General features: G+C 66.1%; 1 protein-coding gene across 1 annotated transcript; it reads left to right on the forward strand.

The window, feature by feature from the left end:
• Positions 1 to 3: 3 nt before the first annotated feature.
• On the forward strand, positions 4 to 2,064 carry LOC115647260 (leucine-rich repeat-containing protein 61-like; the record flags this gene model as incomplete). Its single annotated transcript, XM_030554166.1, has 1 exon — positions 4 to 2,064. A coding segment is annotated over one exon (648 nt), but the record flags the coding sequence as incomplete, so codon positions are not given.
• Between the last annotated feature and the right edge of the window lie 9,456 nt (positions 2,065 to 11,520).

An 11,520-nucleotide genomic window follows, 5' to 3' on the forward strand; every position in this document is an offset into this window, starting at 1 on the left:
TGCCTGGGCGAGTGCGCCAGCCTGGAGTGGCTGGACCTCTCCGGCAACGCCATCGCCCACCTGGGCCCCCTGGCTGCCCTCAAGTCCCTGGCTGTCCTCAACCTCTCGGCCAACCGCATCTGCAGCCTGGAGCCACTCGGTGCCTGCGAGAGCCTGCAGAGCCTCAACGTAGCCGGCAACCTGCTGGGCAGCCTGCAGCAGCTGCAGTGCCTGGCGGGGCTGCGCCGGCTGGAGAGCCTGCGTCTGCACGACGCCCGGGCCTGCCTCAGCAACCCCGTCTGCGCCACCGGGGCCTACCGCAGCGCCCTGGGGGACCTGCTCCCCGGCCTCAAGGCCATCGACGGCGAGAGGGTCTCCGGGCGCGGCAGCGAGCTCTACCAGCTCTGCAGGGACCTGGACAGCTCCCTGGAGCGGGGCGGCAGCGGCGGGGCGGGCAGCCTGGAGCCGCCGGGCACGGCCCTGCCCTGGGTGGAGGAGGGCTACTGGGAGCAGAGGCCGGCTCGGCGCAGCTCCATCATGGAGGAGGCCTACAAGCAGTTCAACGACGTGCTGCAGGAGTGCCGGGAGCTGAGCGAGAGGGCGGACGACACCATCTCCCAGGCGGAGCGGGCCCTGAGCGTCCGCAGCGACCCCAGCTCCTACGTCTTCTGAGCCGCTCGCCGGGCACCACCTGCAGGGGTGAAGCTGGGGATCGGCCTCCATCGCCCAGCTCCACGGAGGCCCATGCTTGAGTCCCCACCTGCAAAGCCCCCTGCCCTCTAGCCCCGGTGCCCTGCCTGCCTGGAATGAGAGCCCCTTTCTGCCCTCGTCCCCGGCCTTCCTCTGCTGACCACAGCCAGCTTGAGGCCCTGGGGCGCTGGCCCTGGCCCTCATCCCAAGCTGATCTGGCTCTGCTCCCAAGCCAGAGTGGCTCCAGGAGCTGACTGGATGGAGGGGCCCAGCCCCGCAGCGGGGCACACCTGGGTCTGAGCCGATGAGCCTAGCCACGGAGCCCCAGCACCGGTGTGTGTGGGAGCCCCTGAAGCTGGGCGCCGGTGAGCCTGGGGGCTTTTCCAGATCTCCCCACAGCACCTCGCCAGTTCCCCTTGGGCCTCTGGTGAGTCTGCTCAGCCGCTGGCATTGCCCCTGGGCTGAGGCTGCCCCCATCTCCCTCTGCCCTGGGCTTAATTCTCAGATTGCTCCGGAGACAATTCCACCAGCAGGCACCGTGCGGGCAGCTCAGGGCAAGCAGCCCACCACCAACAGGCAGCGGCCCCGCCTGCTCCATGGCTCGCTCCCTCGCTCCTTGGCCTCTCAGCTCACAGGGCCAGTGGGGGCCAGAGGCAGATAGGGGTTTGGGGAGGGGATCCCCCTGTCCTTCCCTTTGAGTCTCCTTCCTGCAGGCAGCCCGCCAGCTGCCAGCAGGGCCCAGCGTTCAGTCCCTACCGGCCAGGTCCTGGGGGAACCAGTCCCTTCACCAGGGCAGCACCTTCCCTCTCCCAACCCAGTGCCTGTGCAAGAACCGGCCGGCTGACCCCGGTGGCAGAGAGGAGGAGCCGGCAGGGGGGACCTGTAATCTTTGTGAACCCCCATCTGCTGGTGAAGGGCAGCTCTGCCAGTGGTGTGGGGCCCTGGCAGCATCCCCCGCCGGGGAGCGCCAGCCGGGCTTCGGGATGGTGTGTGCCCTGGCACATTGCTCTGAGCCCTGCCAGGGACTGGGGATGGCGCACAGCTGACCCCGTGGGATTCTTTCTCCATGCGAGGCTGGCAGGAGCCCTTCCCGGACCCCTCGCAGGATGGACTAGACTGGAGCAGAGACCAGGGCCAGCCCTGGTGCTGACTGCGGCAAGCATCCCTGAGCCACTGGGAGGAAGGAGTGCTCAGCCTGCTTCCTGTGGGGCAGGACCCAGGGGAGGAGTGTCGCAATCCCCTGGACTCGGGAAGGAGGGGACACAGCCTGTGGGTGACCAAGGGGAGGCAGGGCCTGGGAGCTGCCCATTCCGGCACCATAGGCCCTGCCTGGTGTGGAAGTGCCGTGGTGCCATGTGAAGAGATTTGCCTGTGAAATAAATGTCTCGTCTCCTCCCCAGCCCCTGCCTCTCTGTGCCCGGTGCATAGAGCCAGGGGCACCCCAGCTGCACCGCAGGGCCCAGTGACTTTCTTCCGACGGGCTGGCCTGTGGGGCCTCACTGCCACAAGGGGGGCCTGATAATCTTGGGGTTCTTAAGCCCCTGCCCTACCCTGGTCAGTTCTGGGGGCTGCACCCGTCACTCCAGCTCTGTCCCCCAGATCCCTGCCTGGCCTGGACCTTCACCCCAGCATCCTCCTACTTCCTGGCGGCTGGATTGTAAAACTCGGGAGGGTGCTTCAGGGACCCTGCGCTGGCCACTACGCCCAGCTAAATGCACACTCCGGGGCCAACACACCCAGCTAAATGCTCCACCCCCAGTGCGAGGCGGGGCAGAGCCCAGGGACCCAGCCGGGTGGGAGGGCGGGTGACGGACTCCTGGGCTGCCCTGCCCCGGCAGGAGATGATGCGCTGGAGCAGACGACCCACTGAGGCAATCCGGGGCGGGGGGGGGCAGGCCCAGGCGGCTGTTCTGCTTCAGCAGCAGGTGCTGCTATAGCCCCGTGACCCGAGAAATACCCTGGGGGCCGGCTGGCCCGACTTTGCATCCGCCGGCAGGGCAGCCCCTGGCTGAATAACAGCACAGCCCTTCCCAACTGTGGGTCTGGCTTTATTGGGGATGAACAGCCGGGCGATGGAGCTGGGGAAGGCGGGGGTGGGGGGAGGGGCAGCAGGATCCATTGGCCAGGCCGCTCTGCCCGGCCTGGTGCTCGAGTGGGCGCAGTTTCTGACGGGCAGGGGTGGTCGCCGGGTCTCTGCTGGGCAGCAGCGATAGCAGCGTCCTTCCGGCGGGTGGGAGGCGCCAGAGGTGTCCCTGGCACTGTTGGCACTGGCCAGGGGAAGAGGAGACACGCCATGGTGTTAGCATTGCGGCTGGGGGCTCCAGGGGATCCCCCGTCCCTGCTGCTCGCCAGGCTGGTTTGTTTCTGGGAGTTGAAGGTGGCGTCTGCCCAGCTGAGCGGGTCACGTTTGCAGAAAGCAAAGCTGCCCGGAGCGTGGCCTTGAGGTGCGGCTGCCTGGGGCAGGAGCAAGGGCAATCCCTCTGCACCCCAGGGGCCCGCAGGGCAGCACCCCCGGCTGGCACTCGGGGCCCCTGTGGGGGTGCTGTCAGCTCAGCTTGGTGACCCTGCCTTGGGTGAGCCCGAGTCCAGGCTGGACCCGGAACCCCCAGCCCCATTGCTGCCTGCCCTTGGTTCCCCCTTGGGGGTGCTGGACACGCCCCCTCCCACTGCGGTGCATCTTGGGGCCCCCTGCTGGACTGTGGCCTGCGGGATCAGCCCCTGGGGAGAGCAGTGGGTCAAGGAGCATCAGTTCCAAGGGGAGCGGGCGCAGAGCAGGGGGGCTTGGTCGGAGGGGGGGAGCAATCTGGTGCCCAGCTCAGAGCCCCCTAAAGGAACCATGAGCAGCCCAGCCTAGAACTGGTCAGCCCAGCCCCCACCTGGACCCTGCCTGGGGGGCCGTCCTACCATGCTTTGGATGGGGGGTGCCACCCTGGCTAGGACGGCAGCCCTTTGGAGAAGGCAAACAGGCCGGGACGGTAGGGTGCTTCGCCCTTCTCCTGCACAGTCCTGCACTCCTCCTCGTGTCTCGCCATCTCCGTCTCCTGCAGGGGCAGAGGTGCCAGGTCACAGCTCCGGCCAGGGAGGTGGTGCGGATTCAGCCCCAAGCAGCGCCCTGGAGGCATGGGCTGGGCCCAGCGCTGTTGGCACCATCAGTCTGCACAGAGCATGGAACCGCTGAGCCTCGGTGCTCACGTGCTGCATGCGTGTGCATGTCTGTGTGCATGTGTCACGGGCATGTGCGTGTCTTGGCATCTACCAGGAGCACGGGTGTCCGTCTGTCCATGTGCAGACCCATGCTGCACCTGGGGGGGACTTGGGGGGTGGAATGGCCCAGCTGAGCCTGGCCCCACCGTGTCCGATTTCCCCAGCACCCTGCTCTCAGGAGAGCGCACTGACCCCACAGGCGCACTCACCTTCACAGCCTGCTGCATCTCCATCCTGCAGTGCACGTAGTGAGCCCAGCACCTCGCCCGGGCTGTGGGAGTCAAACTTGACACACGCCAGGCAGATCTGCTTCCTCTGAGGAGAGAGGGGCCAAGGGAAGCGTCACAGCCCCGTGGGCGAGCTGGGGCAGGCTGGGCCGAGAACATGCAGCAGCTCCCCTGCTGCACGTGTCCCCAGTGCCGCCTGTGCCCCTCCCTCACCGGGGAGTATGTTCTCCTCGCACCCGCACCTCCCTGGCCCCAATCCCTGTAGGTGCTGGGCCCTCCCCCGCACAGCCCGTGGGGCGGGGGCAGGCGCTGACCACAGCACAGCCAGAGCCACATGCTGGACTTGTCCCCAGGGAAGTCCCTGGCAGAGCAGGGGACCGGAGCCCAGCACCGCGCCCCCGACACCACGCAGGGTCCAGCTGGAGCCCTCACTGCTCCACACGTGCCAGGCCCAGCCCTCCCTGGCCGCTCACAACGCCCCGCACTCCTCCCTGGGGCCCGGCGGAGCCGGCGGCTGCCCCCACCCTCGTTCCCAGGGGCTGGAGCGCGTCACCGCAGCCCCTCTCCCCGGTGAAGGGGGAGGAAATGGCCCTCTGGAGCGTGCCCGCAGCCACCGACAGACAGAGGCTGGAGGCAGCTGGCCCCTCACTCACCCCTCTCTCTGCGTTTGAGGGCGCAGTCCTGTCTGCTCCCCCGGCTGTTCCGGCACTGGGTCTGCTGGAGCCTGAGCCGCAGCGCGCACAAAAGGCCCCGCCGATACTCCTGGAACCCAACAGAAACCAGGTCAGCAAAGTGCTGCTGCCAGCTCCTGCCAGAGCCCCGGGCTCCCTCTGCTGAGGCGGGTGGAGGCTCCCCGGCACACCGCGGGCCCCGAGGAAGCACCCAAGGGGAGCTGTGCATTGCTCGCTGTGCTAGCCAGAGACTCCAGCCCAGCACAGAGCCAGGGTCCTGAGCACGCGGCCAGGGACAGAACCAGCCTGCCACCACCAGCCACCTCCAGGGTACAGCCTCACGCACCACCATGGCATGACCGTGGAGGGGCAGTGTCGCCCGCAGGGGCTCTCCCTGCTGCCTAGCGCGGCGACGGAGTGGGCTGCCTCGTGTCAGCTCCCGGGAAAACCAGCCTCGGGCCCCCAGTCTGACATGCCGTCGCAAACGTGCCTGCTCCAGGAGCTGCAGTGTCCGCAGAGGAGCCTGGGAGAAGCCCCGAGCACCAGCGGCCTGTGCTGGAATGTGGGGGGGGTTCGCCCCACGCTGCAGCAGCCGGAAGGGGCCAACGGCGGGTTCAGTGACGTCTCCAGGGGGTCGAGGGGCACAGCTGGGGTGGCAAAGCTGCCACCGGGAGGAGCCGAGCACTGTGGTCAGCCCACTCGAGGCTGCAGCAGCCGCTGGAGCACCCGGGGAGAGCGGGTTACAGCCCAGAGAGGGGCAGCGAGGGATTGTGAGTAGCAGCAACAGCTGCCAAGGCGGGGACCCTGGGCTGGACCCCAGGGAAGTGGGTGGGCCTAGGGTCCCCTGCTCAGGAGGGGGTGGGGCTACTGGGACATCACCACTCCTAGGCCCCGCAGTGACCCGCAACCCTGTGCCCAAGGCTGCTAGCTGCCCCCCTCAGGGGGGCCGGGCACAATTCATGTCTAGCTGAGCTCTGCAGGTCAACGTCCATTCGCCTCCGACAAGGCTGGCCTGGTGCCCACAACCCAGCCTAGCCCGAGCACCCCCAGCCCAGAACGCTGAGCCCCGTTAGCTGGGACCAGCTCTCCCGACAGACGCCTGCCTCATGCTGCCTGTGGGGCCGTGAGCAGCTCCGCGGGCCAGGCCAGGGCTCCGGCAGAGGAGGAAGAGCTCTGGTCCTGCCTTCTCCAGCCCCGAAGAGGCATTCTGGGTGTGCAGAGCCCTGGCCACCCTGCCCTCTCCCCTAGCTGGCCATGCCCCAGCCACGCGATGCACGACGTATGGGCCACTGGGGGTGCTGAGCATGGCTGTGTCTGCCCCAAGCTCTGCAGAGCTCCCACTCATCCCCAGGCCCCTGCCCACTGCCCTCCCACCCCCCACCCCCCCTCCCTGTACCCAAACCCACCCTCCCCACAACTCCCCTTCCTTGCCCCCGCACAGCCTCTGCAGACCTCCTCCATCCCCACCCAGGGCCGTGTGCACCCCCACCCCAAACCCACCCACCTGGGCTCTCAGCCATGAGAGTCCCACGTTCCTCCCATCCCCCAGGATCCCAGAGCACCATACAGGCTGGGCAGACAGGAATCGCTTCCCCCATCACTGCAGAGGCAGCCACCTCTGGGGAGGGCCTCAGCAGCTCAGCGCACAGCAACGCATTGCCAGGCTCTCACGCACATCACTCTTTCAGTGACATCTTCCACCGCCTGTTCCTTGTACACCCATTGCACAAGTTTCCTGTTGTGAAAAGCCTCCAGCACCAAGTCCACCACCCTCTGCTGCTGCGTCAATTCACTAGCCGCAACCAGGGCCACCAAGCCCAAGCCCAGAACGAGCAGCCCCTTCATCTGTGCGGGTTGCGAATGGACCCCAGTGAGCGTTGGCCCCTCTCCCCCACCGGTGATCTTAGTCATCCATTAACTAATTCCCCAGAAGCTGCCCTGTCCTGGGCCAGCACCCTCCCATTGCAATCTCTCATCGATTTGTTGCTGGGAGCTGCTGGAGAGAGGCAGGCAAAGTTGGCCCAGCCCAGCCATGGGGGTGGGGCAGGAGGGCGGGCGAGCCAGGGGAACGGGGTGCCCAGTTCCTGGTGGCCTGGAAGCTCTTTCCTGTGGCTGGTCCCTAAACTCATCTAGCCTCTAGGGCCAGACTGAAGGAGCTGCAGCTGCAGGCTCCTGGAGCCAGAGCACATCCTCTCTTGGCTCCTCTCCCTGGCTGTGCCAAGGGGAAGCTTTGCATGCCCTGCGGGTCACCGCAATGCAGGGAGACCCCCCGCCCTACCAGCTTGCACCACACCCAGCCCTCAGCTGGCCAGGGACAGGCGTGTGTTTGGGGTGGGGGAGGGGATGCTCTGGAGGTGAAATGGAAAGAGACCCACAGAGGTTCAGCTTCTGCCTCTCGTTACTTCCGGCCTGGTGCTGGGACCCCTCCCCCACCCCTGGGCTGGCTGCTCATCACAGCCCTTTGCAACCCAGGGCATCGCCCACCCGAGGGCACCAGGGCAATGCACCCAGGGATGGCCGGGGCGGGGTCACTATCCCGGCAGCCCAGTGGCGAGCGGCTGGCAGAGAAAGGAACAGAACTCCCAGCCATGAGGCCATCTCTCCAGAGCTCTTCCCAATGGGGTCTGCCCCGAGCTCTGACAGCTTCAGGGTTCTGTCTCCAGGGGTGCTCCCCACAGGAGCTCAGGGGGCTCTGCAGGCTTTCCCCAGCCCCGCCCTGTGACGAGAAAGGAGCTCAGAGCAGCAGCGATGGCAAAGCCTGGGCGGGTCCCATTGAGTCCATCTGGGGATAACGCCAGGTTTGTTCCCTACAAGCTGGGAAACCTGGCTGGGTACGTCCCTGGCGCTAGGTCTTCCAGCCCCCACGGCTGGATCAGTTTGTTTTTCCATTCTGGTCGCTACGTTTTATCTGAAACCTGATTGATGTTCCACCCAGAGCTGAACCTTTCCCAGTGTCCCTGGCAGGCAGGGGACTCGTGGCATCGGGTCACTGGCTGGGAGGGCAGGTGGATTAGGCAATGCATCACCCTGCACAGAGGAACAGAGAGCAGGGGCTGGAAATGCTGAAGGTCGAGCTGGTTTGAAGTTCAGTGTTTCTCCCAACGATTCGAAGAGCTGAATTCTCAGCACAGAGTCTGGGCGCTTGGGGAGGGCGGGCGGCAGCGGAGATACTTATCCCTAGATACTGAAGCCAGCTATTCCCTGCTCTGTGCCTCACCCCTGCCCCTAACCGTAGCCTGTCCCCCCACCCAGCCCCAATCCCACTTTCTCCCTGCCAACAAGACTCAACCCTCGCAGTGCTCTTCTAATTCTTCTTAAAATACTCTCCTCTCGCCTTCAAAGAGTTCCAAGCTGACCTCCTCTCTCCAGGCCCCACTGCCGCCAAGCCAACCTAGCCCCCAGCTCCCCCAGCTCCCTAGCCGGGTCGAAAAAGAGGCAGGGGGAGCATGACTGCACAGGGCGTACAGCCGGGGAATCAGGGGGCATTTCTAAAGATAGACTGGTATAGTTAAAGTGGGGCTGGGAGCACGGGCGGCAGGTTTGTATAATTTTTGGTGGTGCCCAGAACGGGTCCAAGCAGAGCCAGGGCCTGGCACCAACAGCAGCGACTGACCCGGCCCCAGCCAGCCCTGTCCTGCTCCTGGAATCACTCAGGGGAGGGGACAGAAGCCGGAAAGAGGCGGGGTGGGGGCTTGGGGGAAGGGGTGGAGTGGGAGTGAGGAGCAGGGCCGGATTTAGGAAGTGCAGGGCCCAATTCGAACATTTTCGGCGGGGCCCTGGCAGGGATGACTTAAAAAAAAAAGTGGAAAAAAAAGCCTTTCATTTCTTTCATATATTATTTACTTTTCATAACTACATAAATAATAAAATTATATATTATGTACATTGCATCATATATGCTGTTGATTGGTTATTAATGACTGCTGTTTCACATGTGTGGGTCCCAGCTGCTCCCTGCCCCTCTCATTGAAGCAGGTGGGCAGGGTTACTGCCCTGGAACTGCAGGGCAGCAGTGGACATGGGGCTGGCTGGAGGCAGGGCAGGGGCTGACTGGAGGTAGGGTCTGGCTGCAGGCAGGGCAAGGGGTGCAGGGCTGGTTGGAGATAGGGGGTGTGTGGGGCAGGCTGGCTTCAGGCAGGGTCGCGGGGGGATGCAGCAGGGGTTGGCAGGGCTGGAGACAGAGGAGTGTGAGACTGGCTGGCTTCAGGCAGGGGGGTGCAGCAGGGGTTGGCTGGAGACAGGGCAGGGTGTGCAGGGCTGGTGCGGGCAGCAGTGTGTGGGGGGCTGGCTGGCTTTGGGCAGGGCTGCAGGGGTGTGTGGCAGGGGTTGGCTGGAGACAGGGCAGGGGGTTTGACAGGAACTGGTTGTGGGCACAGGGTGCAGAGCTGGCTGCAGGCAGGGGGAGTGGGGCTGGTGTGGGCAGGGCAGGGGGTGCAGCAGAGGCAGCTGGAGCCCCAGCCCTTTAAATAGTCCCCAAGCTCCCTGCTATCCCAGGGCTTTGGGGCTATTTAAAGGGCCCGGGACTCCCCTGCTTCTACCCGGCCCTGGACCTTTTAAATAGCTGCGGGAGCCCTGGGGAATGCATGGGGGTGGCCGGGCTCTGGGGGCTATTTAAAGGACCGGGGCGGCAGAGGCAGGCAGCTGGAGCCCTGACCCTTTAAATAGCCCCTGGAGCCCCTCACTACCCCAGGGCTCTGGAGGCTATTTAAAGGCCCGGAGCTCCAGCCGGGAGAGCAGGGTCATGGGGCTTGCCGCGCTCTGGCCGGGGCTCCAGCCGGGAGAGCGGGGCCTCGGGGCTTGCCGCGCTTCGGCCGGGGCTTCAGCCAGGAAAGCGGGACCTGCCGCCCTCCGGCCGGGACTCCAGCCAGGAGAGCAGGGCTGCGGGGCTTGCCGCGCTCCGGCCAGAGCTCTAGTTGGGAGAGCGGGACTTGCCGCGCTCCAGCCAGGGCTCCAGCCAGGACAGTGTGGCCTCGGGGCTTGCCGCGCTCCGGCCAGAGCTCCAGCCGGGAGAGCGGGACTTGCCGCGCTCCAGCCAGGGCTCCAGCCGGGGCCGCGGGGCTTGCCGCGCTCCTGCCTGCGCTTCGCTCAAGGGAGCGAGACCACGGAAGACCCCTGAGCAGATTGCAGCCAGGGACCCGGGGTAAGTTTAAAAAAAAAAAGTGTCTAAGGCACAGGGCCCTCTTAGGCACGGGGCCCAATTCCTGGGAATCGGGCGATTCGGCCTAACGCCGGCCCTGGTGAGGAGGGTGCGGAGCAGGGGCAAGAAGAGCTGGGCGGATGGAGGCTTGGGGGAAGGGGTGGAGTGGGGATGAGGAGGGGGCAGAGCAGGGGTGAGAAGAGGCAGGGGCAGAGGCTGGGGGAAGGGGTGGAGTGGGGGTGAGAAGAGGCGGGGTGGAGGATTGGGGGAAGGGGTGGAGTGGGGGTGAGAAGAGGCGGGGCGGAGGATTGGGGGAAGGGGTGGAGTGGGGGTGAGGAGGGGCGGAGCAGGGGTAAGGAGACAGGGGTGGAGGCTTAGGGGAAGGGGTGGAGTGGGGGTGAGAAGAGGTGGGGCGGAGGCTTAGGGGAAGGGGTGGAGTGGGGCTGAGGAAGGGGCAGAGCAGGGGTAAGGAGACAGGGGCAGAGGCTTAGGGGGAGGTGTGGAATGGGGATGAGGTGGCGAAGGAAGGGTGAGAAGAGGCAGGGCGGAGGATTGGGGAAGGGGTGGAGTGGGGGTGAGAAGAGGCAGGGCGGAGGATTGGGGGAAGGGGCGGAGTGGGGGTGAGAAGAGGCGGGGCGGAGGATTGGGGGAAGGGGTGGAGTGGGGGTGAGGAGGGGGCGGAGCAGGGGTGAGAAGAGGCAGGGCGGAGGATTGGGGGAAGGGGCAGAGTGGGGGTGAGAAGAGGTGGGGTGGAGGCTTGGGGGAAGGGGCGGAGTGGGGGTGAGAAGAGGCAGGGCGGAGGATTGGGGAAGGGGTGGAGTGGGGGTGAGAAGAGGCAGGGTGGAGGCTTGGGGGAAGGGGCGGAGTGGGGGTGAGAAGAGGCAGGGCGGAGGATTGGGGGAAGGGGTGGAGTGGGGGTGAGGAGGGGGCGGAGCAGGGGTGAGAAGAGGCAGGGCGGAGGATTGGGGGAAGGGGCGGAGTGGGGGTGAGGAGGGGGTGGAGCAGGGGTGAGAAGAGGCAGGGCAGAGGCTGGGGGAAGGGGTGGAGTGGGGGTGAGGAGGGGGCAGGGCAGGGGTGAGAAGAGGCAGGGCAGAGGCTGGGGGAAGGGGCGGAGTGGGGGTGAGAAGAGGCAGGGTGGAGGCTTGGGGGAAGGGGCGGAGTGGGGGTGAGAAGAGGCAGGGCGGAGGATTGGGGGAAGGGGCGGAGTGGGGGTGAGGAGGGGGCGGAGCAGGGGTGAGAAGAGGCAGGGCAGAGGCTGGGGGAAGGGGTGGAGTGGGGGAGATGGAGGGAGGAGGAAGCAGGACCTCAGAGAAGGGGGCGAGGCAAGGGAGTTCAGTTTTGTGCGATTAGAAAGTTGACAGCCCGTGGCCTCTCCGGTGTGCTCGGAGCTTGCCCTCCTCTCGTCTGATCTGCTCACAGCGCTGGCGTGAGCCTGCAGACGCTCCCCAGCCCCGGGCCTGCCCCTCCTCAGCCGGAGCCTCGTTCCCAGGCTGTGAGAGGCCTCCTGGAGCTGCCCCTGAGGCTCTCCATCAGCAGCCGAGCAGCCGCAGGTCTTCCCGCCCGCTCGGCAGGGAGCCTGATCACGGTTAGTCTGGTAACCAGAGGTCAGCGT

Source organism: Gopherus evgoodei, chromosome 2, assembly GCF_007399415.2.
Source record: "Gopherus evgoodei ecotype Sinaloan lineage chromosome 2, rGopEvg1_v1.p, whole genome shotgun sequence".
NCBI lineage: Eukaryota > Metazoa > Chordata > Testudines > Testudinidae > Gopherus > Gopherus evgoodei.